Below are 22,147 nucleotides of genomic sequence, written 5' to 3'. Positions count from 1 at the left end.
AATCCCTTGCATGCTTAGTGGCTTGTTAAAAATGCAGCATCATTCTCTCAGCTGCTTTTATTTCACCCAGAGGCAGCATTCTAGGGCACCAGGATACCAAGGGGGCATTGCCTGGATCTCCAGGTCCCTCCCCTCCCAGCCAGCCGCCCCCACCCCAGCTGGAGAGCTCTGATCGCCCCAGCTCCAAAGGGCCAGCGGCACCTTCACCCATTTCCTCTTCCATTCACTCCAGAGGGTAGAGGAGAGGGAAAACAAAACTCCAGGAATAATTGTGAGCATCAAAAAAAAAATTTAATTATTTAAAAAAGAAAAAGCGCTTGGCTTCCCCCCTCCCCTCCCAGCCCTTCCCCAGCTCCCGCCCTGCTCTCCCCCCCCCCCCCGCGCCCCAGCCCCCGCAGGTTTTAAGGCACAAGTCTGCTTCTTACAACAGCGAGGCACATGGTTCCAGCGAGGCGCCGAACCCCACCGAGCCCGGGAGGAACCCCACACCGGTGGGACGCTCTGCACCGAGCCGCCTCCAGCCCGGGAGGCCGGGGGCCCCCAGCCCGAGATGAGCCGCTAGACCCGGAGCGCTGCTCGCTGGCGCGGTGAGCCGGGGGCGCGGGGGCGCGGGGGCGCGGGCGGCCGGGCCGGGAGGGATGGTGAGCCCCGCGCGCCCCCGAGCCCCCCGCGCGCCCCCGAGAGCACAGCCCGGGCCGCCCGCCTTGCTGCAACTTGCTGCAGTGTTTGAAAGAGTAGTAGGAGCGCATGGAGGTGGGGCCGGGGAAAGACCGGGCGGGGTGGCTGCGGGGTGAGCGCGGGGGCGGGGGCTTGCAGAAGGGGGTGGAGGTGGGGGGCTGGCCCGGAGGGGGTGCGGTGCGGTGGGGCGCGATGCGAGAGAGGGGAGCGGGTGGCTCCGGCGCTCACACATGTCACATGTGCTTTTTTTTTTTGTAAGACGGCCGACGGCGCCCGCGAGCTGGACCTGCTGGAGGATGCTGCGGCAGGTGCTTCGCAGAGGGCTCCAGTCGTTCTGTCACAGGCTGGGCTTGTGCGTGAGCCGGCATCCCGTCTTCTTCCTCACCGTGCCCGCAGTTCTGACCATCACCTTCGGCCTCAGCGCGCTCAACCGCTTCCAACCCGAGGGCGACCTGGAACGCCTGGTGGCTCCCAGCCACAGCCTGGCCAAGATCGAGCGCAGCCTGGCCAGCAGCCTTTTCCCCCTGGACCAGTCCAAAAGCCAGCTCTATTCGGACTTGCACACCCCTGGGAGGTATGGCAGGGTGATCCTCCTCTCCCCACCCGGGGACAATATTTTGCTCCAGGCTGAGGGGATCCTGCAGACCCACCGTACCGTGTTGGAAATGAAGGTGAACCACAAGGGCTATAATTATACTTTTTCCCATCTGTGTGTGTTGAGAAATCAGGATAAGAAATGCGTGCTGGATGATATTATTTCAGTACTAGAGGATCTCAGGCAGGCTGCCGTCTCCAATAAGACAACAGCCAGGGTGCAAGTGAGGTATCCCAACACTAAATTAAAGGTAGGCTCCGCCGCCTGCATGCTTCCGCCAATTAAAGAGGCAGCACTTCATTTCTTGCCCTAAACAAGCAAAGAAAATGCAGAGGTCTCATTCTTAAGACTCAGAAGCTAATGGTGCTTCTTTCATTTGGGGGCGGGGGGGGGGGGAGGGTTGGCGGGAGATGGGTAACTAAGAGAAGAAAATGGGGAATGAATAGTACAACTATAGATATTCAGAAATTCAAAGTCAAAACAAATGCAAAAAAATGATTAAAAAAAGAAAGAAAAAAAGTTGTTTCTGAGACCCTGCAATTACATCTTTGTTCAGGGTTAATAAATCAGTGGATGGAAGGGGGAGGGGGAGTCCTGAACAGTCTGGGGGATTTCTTTTTCATAATGGGGTTCGATGTATTTCTTATTACTGATTCCACGTTCACCTGGTACCATACCCACCTATTGGCATCTTCAGTGTGACTTGATTATGACATCTTGGGAGTTTGTGGTTTGATGTTCTGTAAATGTGTGTATCTGAAAGCGACATGTGATTGTAGCCAGGATTCCAGGAATTGTGTGTGTGTGTGTGTGTGTGTCGGTGTGTGTGTTAGCGTTGCAAAAGAAGCAGAAATATTGTATGTGTAAAAGTGGGGGCTGTGCAGCACACTGACATGACCATCTACTGAGTACTGTTGTCTCCCTTACCCGTAAGAATCCAAATCAAAACAAGATGATAATTATAGTTCAGTAGAAAAAGAAAAATATTCAGCAGTCAGCAAGACTTGAAAGAATGATTATTCCAGCATTCAGTGGTTGTACTGTTTGAATTTTCTTGTTTAAGTGAGATTTTTAAACGTAGTCTACACTGTCAGGATTGAACTGTTGCAGGCAATGAGGCATACCATCTCCAGGTGACTGAAGTTTCAGGGACAAATGTGACTTCCAAAAAGAGTCACTGCACCATTTGCATGCTCAACTTATGCGTGTTCAGAAGCTGCACAACCAAGAACTCCCAAGACAGGTGTTCCACAAGAAACAGGAGTTTTCTTTCTTCTAATATGAAGTATGTGCATATGCATGAACGTAATAGAATAAGAGGCACCTAGTTTCAATAAAATGATGACCCAATAGAGAAAATCATTAATATCTTTATTTACCTGATCTAGTCAGCATGTATACACACTTTCAAATTCCTCTTTCTTCTCCTCCTCTACCTGCTCCTCCTCCCCCTCCCCCTCCCCCTCTCCCTCCTTCTCCTCCTCCTCCTCTTCCTCCTTCTTCTGTGAGATAAGAAGTTTCCATTTTCCCCAAATGAAGGATTTAATACATTTGGGAATTAAAGGCTTCTCAGGAAACCTCATACCCTGCCTTCTTTTACCATGTTGTCCTGATTTAAATATATCCAGAGAGTGATAGGGCTTTAGTGTCACAAAATGCTAAGCAGCCCCTTGAGTTTGGTTAAACTAGACAGATGATTCATCAGTTTGAAACCTAAGTAGGGACTTACTTGCTGCACACATATGAAAGGAAGCATGATGGAGATATATGGATGGGCAGTGTGCTTTGGGCATCCCAACTCTCTTGCTGTCAACAGTAGTTCTTGCTCAAGGAAACAATTTAGTGTTGAAGTGATCTTTTTAGTTTTCAGTCTTTAGATGGACTCTTTCTTGTATCAAACTTACTTCTGTAAAGAAAGATTTACAACTGTGTTAGTGTTCCTTATGAAGATAGCTTGTCAGTTAATTAATATACATTATTAGTTGGGTTTGTGATATCATTTATTCAGGAGTACTTTTAGGTATAAAGGTTTTGTTCAGTCAGTTACTGTGGGCATTTTGTTTAACTAAAACTATTATTATAACATATTCAGTACAAACCCATTAGATATTTAAATCAGTCACTTAGTAATCATTGGTTATGTGCCTCTGATTTAGTCGATGCTTTTCTAGGCACCAAAGAAAGGGTTTGGGTGTAAGGAAAGAAAGTTTTGTTTTTTTTTAAATTTTATAAGGCCCAACAGTGACAACCGTCAATACCCTCACCCAGAGTTGCTTGCAAGGAATAATGCTGTCACCGGACCAGTGCCACAATGCGTTTCTAATATATTCTCTGTCTAATTTTTTTTTTTACTTTTTAAAAATATTTTTTTGTTTATTTTTGGATAGAGACAGACTAATCAAGAGGAAAGAGGATGTAGAGAGGAAGAAAGTCAGAGAGACATTTGAAGCCCTGCTTTACCATTCATGAGGCTTTCCCCCTGCAGGTGGGGACCAGGGGTTTGAACCCAGGTCCTTGCACAATGTCATGTGTGCATTTAACCAGGTGCACCACCACCTGACCCCTGTCTAATGGTTTTGGTTGACTAGTTGGTTAATCTACATATGGAGGGAGCTAGTGGATACGCATAAGAAAATGGAGTAATTGATTACAGAGATCAGTGTCATAGTAGAATCATTTTACTAATCATGAAGACAGCAGGTACTGCACATTGGTTCTACAAGTTGTAAAGCCCTTCCTTATTCTGTTATACTCCAAGGTCAGTGTCTCTTCAGATGGGTTGGCTTGACTTCTTCCATGGCATCAGTGGAGAATCCTGAAGTATTTCTAGGTAAATGAATCATTGAAGAATCTTCTGAGAGCAATGGACTCTCTCAGGTATTCAGATGTAATCTTAGTCAAGCTAATTCAATATGAAGTATGATTGGTGCAGTATCACAGATCCTTTTACAGTCCTCTCAAAGTGTCTCCAAGGACTTCTAGTCTAAGAACTTGGCACTCCACAAGGTAGAATGGTATTTACCAATGGTTATCTGAAAATAATTTAAATGCATTTGTGGTGGTGAATCTCAAAGAATGTGCCTATGATGCTGATGTAAGTTAAAGTCTTACAATTTCTGTCATATGAGATTTGAAGAACGCACACACACACACACACACACACACACACACCTTTTTACTTCTAATTCAGTTTGATTTCCTTGGTCATACTTTAGTCACTGCTCTTTTCAACTCTAGCCAATGTGGAAAATTTTAGTGCTAGAAGATGCTCATGGGCAAAGAACCAAGAGTTGAGGAATAAATAAATAACACTGACTGGATAATATGAGAAGGAGTTGGCACTCTGACGACATGAAAGAAGCAGTGCTTAGAGATAATTTGAAGATGTATAAACACTGATTGACAGAAAAAGAACACTTACTTATGACCATAAGAAGGGCGGCATTTTCAGAATATTGTTAAGACACTTGAGCAGCTCTGAGTATGTTAAAGATTTAGAACTTCTATTAAATACGATTATCTTGAGAAGGTGTTCTAGAAGAAGAAAGGAAACAGAAAGTCTCTTTGGTATGAAATTCCAAACAGATGATGAGAAAAAGGAGTCAGCTTGGAATACTGCTGAAGAAATGAAGCATAACCCTCCCCCTCACAAAATTCATTCACTAAAAATACCCAAATCTAAAGACCCTACATCTATATATTATGAACTGTCATTATCGTCTTTTTATTACTACTATAGCCTAATCAGGAACAAAGGTTGTATCCTACATCTTCTCTACTAAACATATGCACATATGCCAAACTTCTATAGTTATATATAGGTAGTGTTCATAACATTCATTGATTAGTCTAGCTATGAATTTGTCCATGGATGCTGTAATTTCCTAGCATAATCATCACCTTTCAAACATCTGTGACATGCTTTTATTTTAAAGGTATTCTTTACATTCTCCATATTTCTGTAAAGTGTTTTTGACCTAAATACTTTGAGACTAATTCTTTTTTATCTATGAAAACATAAGCACCAAAAATTCATACAATATGACCAGTTAGATTTTTGGAAGCTCCAGGGTCCTACTATGCATGATTTCACGACTCCTGGGTTTACTATTTCAGTAATCTTATGCCAGAGAGAGAGAAAGAAAGAGAGAGAGAGAATGAATGTGGCCCTGTCCACCATCTGGGGAGCTCTCCCTGATGATGGTGTTCCCATGGGTGACATGGCTCAAATAAGAGACCTCACATGTGATAAATTGGACACTTTACTGGTGGGTTATATTTGAATCCAACCAGACTGAATTGTTATATTAAATGCATAATACTGTTTATACTAATCTCTGGATTAAAATGAGATTGTTCTATATCAAAAAAAAAATGTTTACACTGTAATTTAAGTGGTGCTTATAAGTTTCCTTCCTTCCTTCCTTCCTTCCTTCCTTCCCTCCTGTCTTACTACCACGGTTACTGTCATCGCCCTATGTTTGCACTATGGGTCCATCACTCCTGGCAACCATTTTCCCTTTTTCTTTCTTTTTAAAAAAATTTTTTTAGGGAGTCGGGCTGTAGCGCAGCGGGTTAAGCGCACGTGGCGCAAAGCACAAGGACCGGCATAAGGATCCCAGTTCCAACCCCGGCTCCCCACCTGCAGGGGAGTCGCTTCACAGGCGGTGAAGCAAGTCTGCAGGTGTCTATCTTTCTCTCCTCCTCTCTGTCTTCCCTCCTCTCTCCATTTCTCTCTGTCCTATCCAACAGCGACGACAACAACAATAATAACTACAACAACAACAACAACAAAAAAAAAAAGGGGCAACAAAAGGGAATAAATAAATAAAATAAAATAAATTTTTTTTAATTATCTTTATTTATTGGGTAGAGACAGCTAGATATCGAAAGGGAAGGGGGAGATAGAGTGAGACAGAGAGACACCTGCAGCCCGGCTTCATCACTCATGAAGCTTCCCCCTTGTAGGTGAAGAGCAAGGGGCTTGAACCCGGGTCCTTGTGCACTGTCACGTGGGTGCTCAACCTGGTGTGCCACCACCTGGCCCCCTCCCTTTTTATTTTTCCATTTCTTTTTTATTAGGTAGGGCATAGAGAAATTGAGAAGGGAAAGGGAGGTAGAGAGGGAGAGAAAAAGCAAGAATTTTGCAGACTGGCTTCACTGCTCCTGAACCTTCGTCTCTTATGCCCTTGAAGAACAGAGGCTCCAGCCCAGGTCCTTGCTCATGGTAATCTGTGTCCCTATTTCTTAGTTTGGGTATCATAACCTTGCTTTTCCATCTAATAGTTCTCAAGAAAGTAACAGTATCTGTATGTCTTCAATTCTACATTTTGCCACGGGGGGGGGGGGCGGGGGGGGGGCGGAAGCACAGATAAAGGAGATGAATGCGGTACAAAAGGAAAGAAATGAACTTTAGTCCTCTGCAACCTGTCCTTCTGGTTAATTTGCCTTAATACACATCTGCAAATGAATGCTTCCAGCTCAAGTGTATTTCCACTGCTGGGCTCAGGCTTATGGTGGCACATGGGATGGAACCTGGACCTTTTACTTGGAGCCTCAGGCATGATAATCTCTTTGCATAACCATTACACTACCCTTTACTCCACACACACACACACACACACACACACACACACACACACACACACACATTTAAGAAAAGACAAGGAAAATTTGTTTGTTTCTCAACAGAACAGCCAGTTTCTTTGGGTACATTTTGAGTACATCTTCTAAATTGTAAAGATGTTGCTATTAATTAGCTCCAAGCTCAATAGAAGAGCAACTTAAGCCAACATGAAAAGAACAGGTCCGGGAGTCGGGCAGTAGCTCAGCGGATTAAGTGCACATGGTACAAAGTGCAAAGACCAGAGTAAGGAACCCAGTTCAAGTCCCCGGCCCCCCACCTGCAGGGGAATAGTTGCTTCACAAGAGGTGAAGCAAGTCTGCAGGTGTCTCTCTTTCTCTCCCCCTCTCTGTCTTCCCCTCCTCTCTCCATTTCTCTCTGTCCTATCCAACAACAACAACCACAATAATAAAAAGGTGCAACAACAGGGAAAATAAATAAATATAAAAAATTTAAAAAAGTAAAGATCCCCATGGTTCTTTTGACATTTTCAGGAAAACTTTATTCTATAGTTTTTTTTTCTCTAATTCATTCTAAAGCTTCATAAGACATCCTTATCAAATTTTTCTAATATTTTCATTGAAGCTTACCTTCCAGTTTATCTCTTTTTTTCTAATATTTATGTATTTATTTTATTTGGTGACAGAAGTTAAGAAAGAAGGAGGACAGAGAGGGAGAGAGACCGACACACTGCTTCATTGGTCATGCAATTTCCACCCGGCAGATGGAGACGGGGGGAGGCTTGAGCAAGGATTGTTGAGCACTGTAGTGTGTACCCCTCAGCCAGGTGCATGACCACTTGGCTTCCTGATGATCTTTTTCTCGAATTGTCACAAGGTTATTGCTGGGGCTCCTAGCTGTACTTTGAATCCACTGCTCCTGGTGGCTTTTTTTTTTTTTTTAGTATTTATATTCCATTTTGTTGCCCTTTATTTTTTTATTGTTGGTATAGTTATTGTTGCTATTGATGTTGTCGTTGTTGGATAGGACAGAGAAAAATCTAGAGAGGAGGGGAGGACAGAGAGGGGGAGAGAAAGATAGACACCTGCAGACCTGCTTCACCGCCTGTGAAGTGACTCCCCTGCAGGTGGGCAGCCTGGGGGCTCAAACTGGGGGTCCTTAAGCCAATCCTTGCACTTTGCTCCACATGTGCTTAACCTGACTCCACCTGGTGGCTTTTTTTGTTGTTGTTGTTGTTTGATTGGGCTAAGAGAAATCAGAGGAGATGGAGAGATAGGAGGAAAGAGAGACACCTGCAGAGCTGTTTAACCACTTGTAAAGCATCCTCTCTATAGGTGCAGAGCTGGGATTCGCACCTGGCTCCTTGCACCTGGTGACGTGCACACTCAGAGCAAAGGGTGGAAGAAGAAAGTATGGCTGTTGTGGGGCCCAACTTTTTAAGTAAGGAGTCTCCGAGTGAGGCAAAATTGAATATTTCCAACTTAAATTGATATCACAGACTCCCACTGTTTTAATTTTTCTGTGTCTTATCAAATGTATAAAAAGAAGAAAGGAAGATACAGATGAAAGAAAGAAAGAAAGAAAGGAAGGGAGGGAGGGAGGAAAGGAGGAAAGAAGGAAGGAAGGAAGGAAGGAAGGAAGGAAGGAAGGAGGGAAGGAAGGAGGGAAGAAAAAGTGATTATCAGGAGCTATGACTTCATCCTGCAGACACCAATACCCAGTGATAACCCAGGTACCAAAAAAGAAAATGTTATCACAGAAGTAAAAAAAAAAAAGACTGTTAAAATAGCATGGAACAATATAATGGGGAATAGTTTGAGAAATAGCTGGAGAACTCAGTTCCAACCCGGGCACCATAAAGACCAATTGTGTAACATTGAGCAAACCCCATCCTTTACCAATCAGACTTCTGTTATCTGTAAAGTGACAGTCCAGCCAGAGGTGTGAGTGTTTGTGTCAAAGAAGTTCAAGGTCTCCTCGGTAATATCCCCCATCTAGAGTCTAGAAAGATAACTTGCAACACTGTGTGTTTGGGATGATATTCTAGAACATTTAACTTCTGAAGTAAAGCAAATTGCTTGGTTAGATTGTAACTATGCTGTCTAATGTTCGTAATAATAACTTCTTAGCTAAGTAACCACATGTATTTTGTTACGTTCATGTCAGAATAATCATGAGCATCACATTTTTTTTTCAGAGCACCCAAGTACAAAAGATATGCTTGGTTTTGGGGCCAAGATGCAGCTACTTACCTGAAACAAAAGTCTGTTTTTAACTAAAATGTATCATAATGGTTTTTTTTTTCTGTGTGTGTGTGTGTGTGTGTGTGTGTGTAATTATTTGTTTCTTTGCATTTGGAAAATTAAGAGGTTAAGGGAGGGCTGAAAATGAACAAAAATTCTCCTCATTCTGTTTATTTCCTTATCCACAGTTCTTTTATCACTGGTTCAGGACAGCTGAGAATTTAGGAATAAAGTAAAGTCAAACACAGATACAACAGAATGGGACTTTAGACATAAACTTAAGCCAACCCCCCTCCCCAACAAACAAACAAACAGACAAACTTCTTTTGCTTCTCTTTCACTTCAAGCATTAATTACATTTCTTAATCTATTCTACTTGAGAAGCTATTATAACTGAATCAAACTATTATGCAGTGATTTTTGACATGTAAAATGAACAGAACTGAGGGAATATTTTGTAATTTGACCCATTAACAATTACAGATCCTACTTAGTCATGGTGCAAAATCTTTCAGATATACTCTTGTACCCAGTTGACTAGAATTTTATTGAATATTTTAGCAACTATGTTCATCAGAAATATAGGTCTTTAGTTGTCTTTTGTTGTTGTTGTTGTTGCATCCCTGTCTGCTTTTAGTATATGAGTGACACTGTTTTCACAGAACTTGTTCTGGAGTGTTCCTGTTTCTTTGCTAATCTCACTCATCTGGGGATACAGATGGAAATCACAAAGTCTGGACTGGCTTGTGGATGAGAGTGTTTACAGAGCACTTTTGCAGAGATGAAAGACGGTGCCTGTGTGTCAACAACTGCACTGTCAACTATTAACCCCCACAAAAATGATGAAAAAGAAAGAAAGAAGAAATCCATAAATCCCAATATTGTAGATCAGCAGAAGGCAGTTCCAGATTAGACAGCAGATCTGGTAAGCACTTAGTCCAACAAATCACTTAGGCCCCCTTTTCCATGATGGAATCATAGACAGAAGTGATTCATTATTTCTCTGGACTTCCTGCCAGTGTGCTGGTGGACAGGTTGGCATTTGTGCAGAAACATTTAGGATATGCTTCTGACTCAAAAGTGTGCCAAGCTGTGTTGTAAACCATAAAATTAAATTCATTTTGTCTTCTAAGACCTTGCTCTTCAAAATGTTGCTCGTGGACCAGCAGTATTAATATAACCTGGGACTTTGTTGAAAATAAAAACTTCCCAGTTCTCTCCACATACTGACCAGAATGTGCATTTTAACAAGGACCCTAGACGTTTCACATACACTTGAGAGTTCAAGAATTTTAGCTAAGTCTGTGGCAGCTTTGTTCTTGTTATTCCTCATTCATGGCTTGTGTCTTGTAGTTTTGTTTATTCAGATTAAATACTCCATAACAAAATTGAGCAATGTAGTCTATGGCCAGGTCATTTAGACATACTGTAAAGACAGTGAGGATATACCTAGAAAATTATCAAGCAGCGATTGCACATTTAAAGAACCCCATTCCTAACATCTGAAGTTAGGTTAAACTTAAAGCTCATCGCTGTAGCTCAGTGTTATCCAAAAATGTTGAAATTAAATCTAAACATCTTTTTAAAATATATTTATTTTATTTATTCCCTTTTGTTACCCTTGTTGTTTTATTGTTGTAGTTATTATTGTTGTTGTCGTTGTTGGATAGGACAGAGAGAAATGGAGAGAGGAGGGGAAGACAGAGAGGAAGAGAGAAAGATAGACACCTGCAGACCTGCTTCACCGCCTGTGAAGTAACTCCCCTGCAGGTGGGGAGCCGGGGTTCGAACCGGGATCCTTATGCCGGTCCTTGTGCTTTGCGCCTCCTGTGCTTAGCCTGCTGCGCTACAGCCCGACTCCCCTTCTAAACATCTTTTTAAGAAAAAAAAAAATCTGTAGCTTTACTCTCTAAACCCTGTGCATTTATTTCACAATAGTAGCAACATGAAACCCTAATTAACCTAGCTGTGTTAACACAAGGTATAGGAACTATACATAGGAACAAGAATATTTGAGGAAAATGAAGCAGCGTTCTAGTAGAGTATATTTTTTAAATGGTCTTGCAATCTATGCTTTTTCTCAGACAGCATTATTATGCCACAGCCATTCACCAAAATCAAGGCTCATTTTCTGTCATTCAGAATAAATCAGACCCTCTGAAAGGTACTTGAAAGTGAATGGACTCTGTTTAGTTATAGGGTGTGTTTAGAACAGCCAACATTTTCTTTCTAGAACCACCCTTCCAATATGGAGAGATCCCACATGGGTCACCGTCACCGTGACATTCCTCTGGTCTCTGAAAGGCTGAAGAAAGAGTGTAGCCACTGGGCTCTGGAGAGTAGAAATAAATGGAAAATATTCTCTTAGCTTTTGGAACTTCTGAAAGCTACTTTTGACATTTATGCTGGATTGAGAGTTAACCCTAAATCACCCAAAACAAACAAATAAGAAGATAAAATACAAAGAAAGAAATAAAAAAGTATTAAAAATCACACAAAAATATTCTCTTGGAAAGTTCATGTTTCTTTTCCTTTTTTCTTTTTTTGTTTTTGCCTCCAGGGTTATTGCTGGGGCTCAGTACCTGTCCCACTGAATCCACTGCTCCTGGAGACCATTTTTCCCCCTTTTGTTGCCCCTGTTGTTGTAGCCTTGTTGTGATTATTATTGCTGTTGTTGATGCCGTTCCTTGTTGGATAGAACAGAGAAAAATGGAGAGAGGAGGGGAAGACAGAGAGGGGGAGAGAAAGATAGACACCTGCAGACCTGCTTCACTGCCTGTGAAGTGACTCCCCTGCAGGTGGGGAGCCGGGCTCGAAATGGGATCCTTAAGCTGGTCCTTGTGTTTTGTGCCACGTGCGCTTAACCTGCTGAGCTACCGCCTGACCCTCCTATGTTTATTTCTTTATCTCACCAAGCCTCTTAGTTACACAAATAGAGTATACCCAGGTCTGATTGCCACTCCAGGCCATGCCAGTTAAGAGACTCATCAGATCCACAAACCCTTCAAATACACATTCATTTAGCATCATTTCGATTGTCAGCTGTGTGCAAGGCACTGTGCTGACATTGTGGATTCAGTGAAAATAAAGGGGATTGCTCACTTCTAGCAGCTTGAGTCTAGTTTAAAAATAAAAGAGAGAGGCACAAAAATCAAATAGATAAATTCATTATTATGTGACAGAGGAACAATGCATAGTACACTGAGAGTAAGTACCAAGTGTTCAACCTCTCTCTCTCTCTCTCTCTCTCTCTCTCTCTTTCCAGGGTTATCATAGGAGCTTGGTGCCTGCACTACCACTGTTCCTGGCATCATTTTTTCGATTTTTTTTTTTTTTTGGATAGGACAGAGAGGCATTGAAAGGGGAGGAGAAGGTAGAGAGGGGGAGGGAAAGATAGACACCTTCAGACCTGTTTCACTGCATGCAAAGTGACCTCTTTCGGTTGGGAAGCCGGCATCCTTGCACAGATCCTTGTGCTTCATAACCGGTGCTACAGCTTGACCCAGTGTTCACTTTCTCATCAAAATAACTGTGAACTGAGAACAGAAGGGCGACCAGAAGATAGTTCCCAACGTAAAGAGTGTACCTTGCTGTGTGTGTGTGGACCACAAGTACCACCTGGGAATAGCTACAGCAGCAGGGGAAAGTGTAGTACTGTGGTATTTGAATGGCGTTAGTTTTCTGTTATTTACAAGGGCTCAGAATCTCAGTCACCTATGATTATTTTATCTTCTCCCAACCCCCACCTAGCCAAGAATATGTCTTGTGGCATCATGTGCGCAGTGACATATAACTAACCACTAGACCTTTAGCATTCTTCATGAGAAGTTCTCCAACTGTTTTTTTTTTTTTGTTTTTTTGTTTGAAAGGTGGATTTTCATTGTTCTAAATCAACGAGAATTATGGATGGGGGCCCAGAGAAGTATTTAGACTCTTCTGACTCTGCTGTGTGAAAAGAAACCTTTGTTCTATTCAGTCTTGGCTGAGTGTAGGAATCACCAGGGGAACATTAAAAATACCCCCGTCTCCAGAGATTCTGATTTAATTGGCCTGGATGTGGACTGAGGTTTTTATTTTTATCACTTTATTAAGGAACTGATAATTTACAGGGTTGTTATTGTCAAAGGGTCACAGTTCCACATCCTCCCCACCTCTTCCAAATAGGTGTTAGTACATCTCACCTTCTATGGAAACTCCACCCTCCACCAACAGTATTTCCTCTCTACTTCTTCACCCTGTCAACCTCCTCTCCCCAGATCTGTCACAATAGACCAGAGTTCATTACATTTTCACAGTGCATTGAACCTTGTTTTGTTTCCTTTCTTAAAAAAAAATTCCCTTTTGTTGCCCTTGTTGTTTATCATCATTGTTGTTACTATTGTTGCCATAGGATAGGATAGAGAGAAATCAAGAGAGGAGAGCAAGATAGAGAGAGAAAGAGAAAGATAAACACCTGCAGACCTGCTTCACTGCCTGTGAAGCAACCCCTCTGGAGATGGGGAGATGGGGGCTCAAACTGGGATCCTGATGCCAGTCCTTGTGCTTTGCACCATGTGCACTTAAACCGCTGTGCCACCACCTGGCTCCCAAGTGTTTCCTTCTCTTTCTAAATAATTTCACCGAACTTGACCCCATTCTAGTTCTATGCATACAACAGAAAATATTTCACTGAATTTATTTTTTGTTACTGGGGCTTCTTGGCTCAGGGTCAACTTGTTTTTGAAAATTTTTTAAATTATCTTTATTGGACAGAGAAAGTCAGCAATTGAGAGAAAAAGGGAGGGAGGTAAAGAGAGAGGGAGTGGGAGAGGGGAGAGAGAACAGGGTCAACTCTTTAAAGCAGAGTTGTTTAGAAATAGCTGGAGAAGGAAAGATACCACAGCACCAAAGCTTCCTCCAGTAAGTTGAAGGCCAGGCTCAAATTTCGGCTGCATGTGCAGCTGACCATGCTCTTCCTTCTTGCCTACCCAATTTCATTGTTTCTTGCAGCCGAGTAACTTTCCCTTGTGTATATATACCACAATTTCTTTAACAAGTTACCTTTTTTTTTTTTGCTTTTGTTTTTATTTATGAAGAGCAAACACCAACAAAACCGTAGGATAAGAGGGGTACAACTCCACACAGTTCCCACCACCAGAACTCCGTATCTCATCCCCTCCCCTAATAGCTTTCCTATTCTTTAACCCTCTGGGAGCATGGACCCAAGGTCATTGTGGGATGCAGAAGGTGGAAGGTCTGGCTTCTGTAATTGCTTCCCTGCTGAACATGGGGCAGAGTTCTGGGGAATCTGAGCTCCAGGACACATTGGTGGGGTTGTTTGTCCAGGGAAGTCTGGTTGGCATCATGCTAGCATCTGAAACCTGGTGGTTGAAAAGAGAGTTAACATACAAAGCCAAACAAATTGTTGAGCATTCATGGACCTAAAGGCTGTAATAGTGCAGATGAAGAATTGGGGGGGGGGGGGGGACGTCTCTGTTCTGTAGATAGCTAGTAGGCATATTTTACTTATATTCCAAAGGGCCTGTGGCTATACTAGTCAGGAAAAAAAAAAAAAAAAGACAGTCACCTGTTGTTGGACACTTGGGTTATTTCTACACTTTGGCTCTTACAAATGACACTACATGAATATAGACATGTAAATATTTCCAAGTAAGGTTTTTTATCATTATTATTAGTGAGTTAATCATGATTGACAAGGCTGTAGGATAAGAGAAGTACAATTTCCACCACCGGAATTCCATATTCCGTTCCCTCCATTAGAAGCTTTACTATTCTTTATCCCTCTGGGAGTATGGACCAAAATTATTTATGGGGTGCAGAAGGTAGAAGGTCTGGCTTCTATAATTGCTTCTCTGCTGGACATGGACTTCAACAGGTTCATCCATAACCCCAGCCTGTTTCTGTCTTTCCCTACTAGGGCAGGACTCTGGAGAGGTGAGGTTCCAAGGTACGGTGTTGAGGTCATCTGCCCAGGGAGGTCAGGATGACCTCATGGTAGCATCTACAACTTGGTGGCTGAAAATCAGTAAGATACAAAATAGGACAAATTGTTTAATAATTGGGTACATAAAGATAAGAGTAGAGTAGAAGGAACTAAGGGTCTTCATATGGGAATAAGGTAGGATGTCTATTTTAGGTTTGTTCCAAGGGGCCCATGACTTGTGTAATTTTTGCATGAGCTAATAGCTAACATGCAGGTGGGCTAAAAGTATTGTCTGGGAAGATGATGAGAATAGTACCCTGGACCAGATTAATGGGGTTTACAGGTGATAGTATTTATAAACTTGCCTCATATTTGGGAGCTACTCTGCCCTTATCCAGCTGTCTAGTCCTATTCTCAATTCTGACATTTTTTTGTGTTATTTGAACAGATTCCTAAGGAAAGAATTCTTGAATCATATGGCAGATTCATTTCTGATGTTTTGAGGAGTCTCCATACTGTTTTCACAGGGAACAGACCAATTTACATTCTCACCAACAATGTAGAAAGTTTCCTTTTGTTCTCTATATCCTAAGTAGAAATCGCTGTTTGACTTTTTTGAAGTACAGTGTTCTCATAGGTCTGAAGTGGTGGCTCCTTGTATTCATAGGTATTTCTATAATCAAAGACTTTGAACATGTCTCCATATGACTGTTTGATAGCTGAATATATTCTTGAAGTCTCTTCATACTTTTGCCTTGTCCTTCCTCCCTTCCTTCCTTCCTTCCTTCCTTCCTTTCTTCCTTCCTACTTTCCTTCCTCCCTCCCTCCCTCCCTTCCTTCCTTCCTTCCTTCCTTCCTTCCTTCCTTCCTTCCTTCCTTCCTTCTTTCCTTCCTTCCTTTTCTTAACTTTCTGTTTTAATAGGATTGCTTGCTTTTTGTATCTGGGTGTTGAGAGTTCTTCATTTAATTTGATTATTAATCCATTGTCTAATGTATGGCATGTACTTATCTTCCACAATCAGTAGAGTGTCTTTTTCTTTTGGTGACGGTTGCTTCTACTGTGCAGAAACTTTTGCGTTTGATATAATCCAACTGGTTAAATTTGTATTGTGTTTTCATTGGAGTCTTGGAATAAATTTCCAAAGCAGACATGAAGTGTTCTACTGATGGATTCTTGTATGTATTTTATGATTTATGGTTTTAGATCTAAGTCTTTGATATATTCTGGATTTACTTTTATGTGTTGTGAAATGTGGTCATTCTATTTTTGTTTGTTTGTTTATTTTTCTGTTTGTTTTTTACATATAGATACCCAGTTTTCAGACTGGGACTTTAGAAACCTCTCTGTTGGGATGATGGAGTGTCACACTTACCTACACAAAACTCTGGGTTTAATTCTCACTAGATGAAAGCAGTAAAGAGAACTCCACAGAAGGGTGAATCTTACATTTTCTTCAATATCTCTCTGTCATTCTATGAAAAGGGATAGAAAGACAGTTGGACTGAGAACGTAGCTCAATGGTAATGTAAATGCAGGAGACTTGATTCAATCTCTGGCACCACATTAGAATTAAAAGAATGAAAAAGATTTGCTGTTGATCATAGCAGATTACTAAGGTGTGTGTGGGGAGGGGTTAAGTTCCCCTCCCCAAAATATCTCTTCCTTTTTTATTGCTTTGTCTCTCTCATAGGCTTTCATTACCTCTTATCTTTTTTTTATTAAAACTTTTCTATTGTAGGACTCAGTGCTTTACAGTGTAGTCATTGTCACATGTCTATAATTCCATTATGCGCTCAACCCCAACAGTTCTCTTCCACTTCTACATACCCTCCCCAATTTCCCCAACTTCCTTGCTTTGATGCAATACACTATGTCCAGTTCATGTTTCACTTAGTTTTTTCCCTCCCTGTTCCTAAGTATTAGGTCCCACTTATAAGTGAAACCATTTGATATTTATCGTTCTCTCTTTGGCTTATCTCACTCAACATGATGTCTTCCCATTTCATCCAAGATGATACAAAAAAGATGACTTCACCATTTTTAAAAGGTGAATATTATTATATCCTAGATAGATAGATAGATAGATAGATAGATAGATAGATAGATACAGATATAGATATATATTACATTTTTTTTAGCTGCTCATCTGAAGTAGGGCATCTGTAATGCTTCCAACTTTTGTTGATTATGTGTGTTATAAACATGGGGATGCATAGATCTCTTCCCATAGGTGAGTCCTTTGGATAAATCCCTAGGAGAGAAATTGCTGGGTCAGAGGGCAGGTCTATTTCTGGTGTTCTGAAAAATCTCCAGACTGTCTTCCACAAGGGTTGGACCAGCTTACACTCACACTTGCAGTACAGAAGTTTTTTTTTTTTTTTCTCTCCACATCCTCTCCAACATTTGGAGTTACCTCTTACCTATTATTTATTTATTTATTTGTCCCCTTTTGTTGCCCTTGTTTTATTATTGTTGTAGTTATTATTGTTATTGTTGTTACTGATGTCACTGGATAGGACAGAGAGAAATGGAGAGAGGAGGGGAAGACAGAGATGAAAAGAGAAAGACAGATACCTGTAGACCTGCTTCACCACCTGTGAAGCGACCCCTCTGCAGGTGGGGAGTCGGGGGCTCAAACCAGGATCCTTTTACACAGGTTCTTGTGGGTTGTGCCACCTGCACTTAACCTGCTGCACTACCATCCAACTCCCTCCTATTTTAACTCTTACCTATTTTAACTTTGTCACAATCTGATCTCAGGTAATCCTTCTCATTTGGAACCTAATCTATGTAAGGAGGTCATATACATCTCTTGATTATATTTTCTTCTAAATTTAGGGAAAAAAATTCAAGAGCTTAGTTTGAAAGAAATTATAAACATCTTTTTTCAAAAAAAAATATTATATTTATTTATTTGTTGGATAGAGACAGCCAGAAACTGAGAGGGAAGGGGGTGATAGAGAGGAGGAAAGATAGACTCCTGCAGTCCTGCTTCAACACTTGTGAAGCTTCCCCACTGGAGGTGGGGCCCGGGGTCTTGAACCCCAGTCCTGGTGCACTTAACCAGGTGCACCACCACCCAGCCCTGCCAGGAATTATAAACTACTGACTACAGATATTGAAAGCATGTCTTGGCCAGAACCCCAAAGTTACAGGTGGTACCAGGCTGCATCAGATCATAAGTTATAACTGAGCCAAAGCAAATCCACCCAGAATTGTCTTTTCTTTTCTTTTTTATATTTATTTTCCCTTTTGTTGCCCTTGTTGTTTAACATTGTTGTGGTTATTGATGTCGTTGTTGTTGGATAAGACAGAGAGAAATGCAGAGAGTAGGGGAAGACAGAGAGGGAAAGAGAAGGAAGGAAGGAAGGAAGGAAGGAAGGAAGGAAGGAAGGAAGGAAGGAAAAGAGAGAGAAAGAAAGGACACTTGGAAGCAGTGTAGTTGTGACTTAGAAAGGAAAAGGCAGGACCACAGGAAAAAAAAGGAGTGACAAATATGTACAAATATAAACTGATAGTTATAGAATAGAGAGTCAACCCATATCTGTGACCCTGGGTGAACTAATAATCTTTCCAATGGAGGGAAGAGGGACACAGAACTCTAAAGGTGGGAACAGTGCAGAATTATATCCCTGTCATCATATAGTTTTGTAAATCAGTATTAAGTCACTAATCAAATCAAATCAAATCAAATCAAATAAATACTAGGAAGATTAGTGGAATGTTCCAGCAATAATATAGTCAGAGAAGTTAAATAAATGTACATCTTTCTAATCTGATAAATCTTGAATTTAATAATGAATTGATGAATCATTTCTTTTTTAAAATATTTATTTATTTATTCATTCCCTTTTGTTGCCCTTGTTGTTTTTAGTTGCTGTAGTTATTATAGTTGTTGTTATTGATGTCCTTGTTGGATAGGACAGAGAGAAATGGAGAGGAGGGGAAGACAGAAAGGGGGAGAGAAAGACAGACACCTGCAGACTGGCTTCACCACCTGGGAAGCAACTCCCAAGGAGGTGGGGAGCCGGGGTCTGGAACCGGGATCCTTATGCCGGTCCTTGAGCTTTGCACCATGTGCGCTTAACCCGCTGCGCTAGCACTCAACTCCCGAATCATTTATTTAAAGAAAAGAAAAAAAAATCATTGGGATCCACAAATTTGCCCTATAGCTATGTAGTTTATAATGAATAAAATTTTAAATACATATGCAAGTCTTGTCTAATAAAGCTATTTTTTTAATTCCCTAAAACTGAGATGTTAACATAGTTCTTTGTATTAGTATTTAGTATACATGATTCCATATATACAAAGTCAGAATGATTACCACAATAAGTTTAGTTTGTCCTTTGGCAACTTTCAAATCTATTAATATGTAAAAATTGTTCCTATTCATATAAAGTTATAATAGTATGTATTACTTCCCTGGAACTTATTAGTCTTAATTTGATATCTTGATTACATTTCTCTTTATTGTATAAACATTTTTTCATTTCCGCATGGCTAAAATATAAAATGCAAGGCATTTCACCTAAGCAGAATCTTTATTAAGAAGAGAGTTTGGATTTGTTTCTTCCATGTATTCATGTCATTTTTGTTGCTCTAGCAAATAAGCTATTTATTGAAACTATTAGAAAACTATTTATTGGAATTACTAAAATGTTAAATGTGATTTGAGTTTTTTCTTAAGTCAGAATACACAAATGGAACCATATATTAAAAGGAATATGAATTTTAGTGATTTTTGTCTCCACTGAATACGACTGAAACTATGCTGCAGGGAATGGGATGAAATAAAATTCTGGGAGTCCGGCGGTGGAGCAGCAGGTTAAGCAAAGTGTAAGGACTGGCGTAAGGCTGGATCAAGGAAGAGAGTATCTCCCAAATACGGGGAAAGTACATAAATATTGTTGAATATAAACCCCATAGATTTGACCTGGGGCCCATATTCATCACAGGGGCCTATGTAACCTCTGCATCCCTGTAGGTATGAACTCACATTCCATGGTCATGGCTAGGAACATTCCAGGCTGTGCTAGTTTCAGGTCCCATCATCCTCACATGATAGGCAAAATCTGCTATCCAACCTCCCATTGGAGACTAGAACACTCCCCACCCTTGTTGATCCACATTGAGGGCCAGGTCTAATAGGGGCCACAGAGGGGTCCATAGTGTTGTTCCTGATGGAGATGATCAGTGACAGGGGTAAAAGGGATCTGTTAGAGTTCCAGGCCCATCATGTCGGTGTGAGAATCCCAGTTCTGCCTGAGTAGTGCCCCAGGTGTTGGGGTGGTCTGGTAGTGACTAGAGAGTCATCATTAAAGTATTCAGTCTCTTGCCCTTATTCAGCTTTTGTAGTCCTTACTTTGTCTGACAAGTTTAGCTTTGGAGTGATTAAGGGACATGCAGTAGAAGGTAGATGAAGAGGGTATCAAGGTCTAAATAGAAACTCTTTCATTAGGTACTTTATGGTGTCATTTATGTCTTTCTGCTTGCTTGCTACATTTATTGACTCAATGCAAACTACTGTGTACTCTTGCTTTAAGGCATATGTTTTTCCCCGACTTCTGGATACATGTATATATTCCCTATCTCATGGACCTTGGTCTATATGTAGGTGTTGAAGTTGTTAAAAAGTGTACCACCCAAAATGGAATTAAGGAGTCCTCTGTGCTAGGAAAGGTTTCACCAGAGTAATGAAGCTGGTGTGTTGACATTCCACACCTGATGTCTGTGGATGCAGTTTGAAGTGAACCATGCCGATGTGGTACTGGTTGCATTGATTGGGTTGGGGTCAGCAGGTGCAGCATCAGTTGGTATGAATTGGGAGAAACATATAGGAAAGTGAACTTCACCCTTGAGGTTTCAGTACTGGTTGGTAGGATTGCCATTTAAATGGTATTTATTCTCCCAATCCATGAACAACAGATATTATTTAATTTCTTTGTGTTGGCCTCTATTTCTTATAACAATATGTTGCATTTTTCATTGAAAAAGGCTTTTCACCTCCTTTGTTAGATTTATTCCTATGTATTTTATCTTTTGGGGTTCAATTAAGAATGGGATTGCTTCCTTCAGTTCCCTTTCTTATGGCCCATCTTTTGTATAAAAAAAATGCTACAAACTTATGGGTATTGATTTTGTAACCTTCTACTTGACTGAATTTATTGATAATTTCCAGTAGTTTTTTTTTTTTTTTGGTAGTTTTTTTAGTCCACTGGGTATATCAACATATCACATGCAAATAATGATAATTTAACTTCAGCCTTTTCAATCTGAATTCCTTTAATATCTCTTTCTTGCCTGACAAGGACTTCTAGGTCTATGTTGAATAAAAGTGGTGAGAGTGGACATCCTTGCCTTGTTCCTGACTTTATGGGGAAGGCTTTGTTAGCTGTGGGCTTGTCATATATAGTCATTATTGTGCTGGAGAATTTTCCTGCCTCTCCCAATTTTTTGAGGGCCCTTTTCAGAATGCTTTTTTCCCCTGCATCCATTGATAAAATCAAGGGATTTTTTAATCTTTATTTTTATGTAGTGGATTGCACTGATGGACTTGTGGATGTTGAACCATCCATGTTTCCCAGAAATGAATCACATTTGGTCCTGGTGGGCTATTTTCTTAATATGATTTGGATTATATTAGCCAATATTTTGTTGAGGTTCTTTGCATCAGTGTTCACCAAGGCTATAGGTCGATAATTTTCTCTTTTGGTGTATCCCTTTCCTGTTTGGGGGTTCAAAGTTATGTTAGCTTCATAACATGTGTTTGGGAGTATTTCCTCTTCTACTTTGTAGAAGAGTTTGAGGAGGATGTTATTTCTTCTTTGAATGCTTTATACAAATTGTTAGTATAGAATTGCTATTTCCTTCAGAAGCTGGAGCAGTAGGGGGAAGGCCTTGTGCTGACATCTGGGAACAGAGAACTGACCAGGAAGCTCAGGAGAAGAGCTATGCCTGGGTGGCCTAGCAGGGGGCTGTATAGTGGGAGTCTTTCTCTGTTGTTCTTCTGCTGAGAATGTGGTGATGAATTGTCTTAGAACGTACATACTGTAGACAGGACTTGTTAAGAAACTCACAGGTCCCAGCAGTGCTGCCCAGCTTGGCAGAGAAGCTGAATTGA

General features: G+C 41.2%; 1 protein-coding gene across 1 annotated transcript in view; it reads left to right on the top strand.

The window, feature by feature from the left end:
• The first annotated feature begins 380 nt into the window (after positions 1-380).
• Positions 381-22,147, top strand: part of PTCHD4 (patched domain containing 4) — a 256,884-nt gene continuing 235,117 nt past the window's right edge. Inside the window, exons 1-2 of the mRNA XM_060188731.1 lie at positions 381-587; positions 938-1,349. Of these exons, the coding sequence (XP_060044714.1) occupies positions 439-587; positions 938-1,349 (561 nt within the window). The 5' untranslated portion in view covers positions 381-438. The remainder of the gene's footprint in view (positions 588-937; positions 1,350-22,147) is intronic.

The sequence above is a fragment of the Erinaceus europaeus genome, chromosome 4 (genome assembly GCF_950295315.1).
Source record: "Erinaceus europaeus chromosome 4, mEriEur2.1, whole genome shotgun sequence".
Classification (NCBI taxonomy): domain Eukaryota; kingdom Metazoa; phylum Chordata; class Mammalia; order Eulipotyphla; family Erinaceidae; genus Erinaceus; species Erinaceus europaeus.
This window is presented reverse-complemented; position numbering and strand designations above follow the sequence as displayed.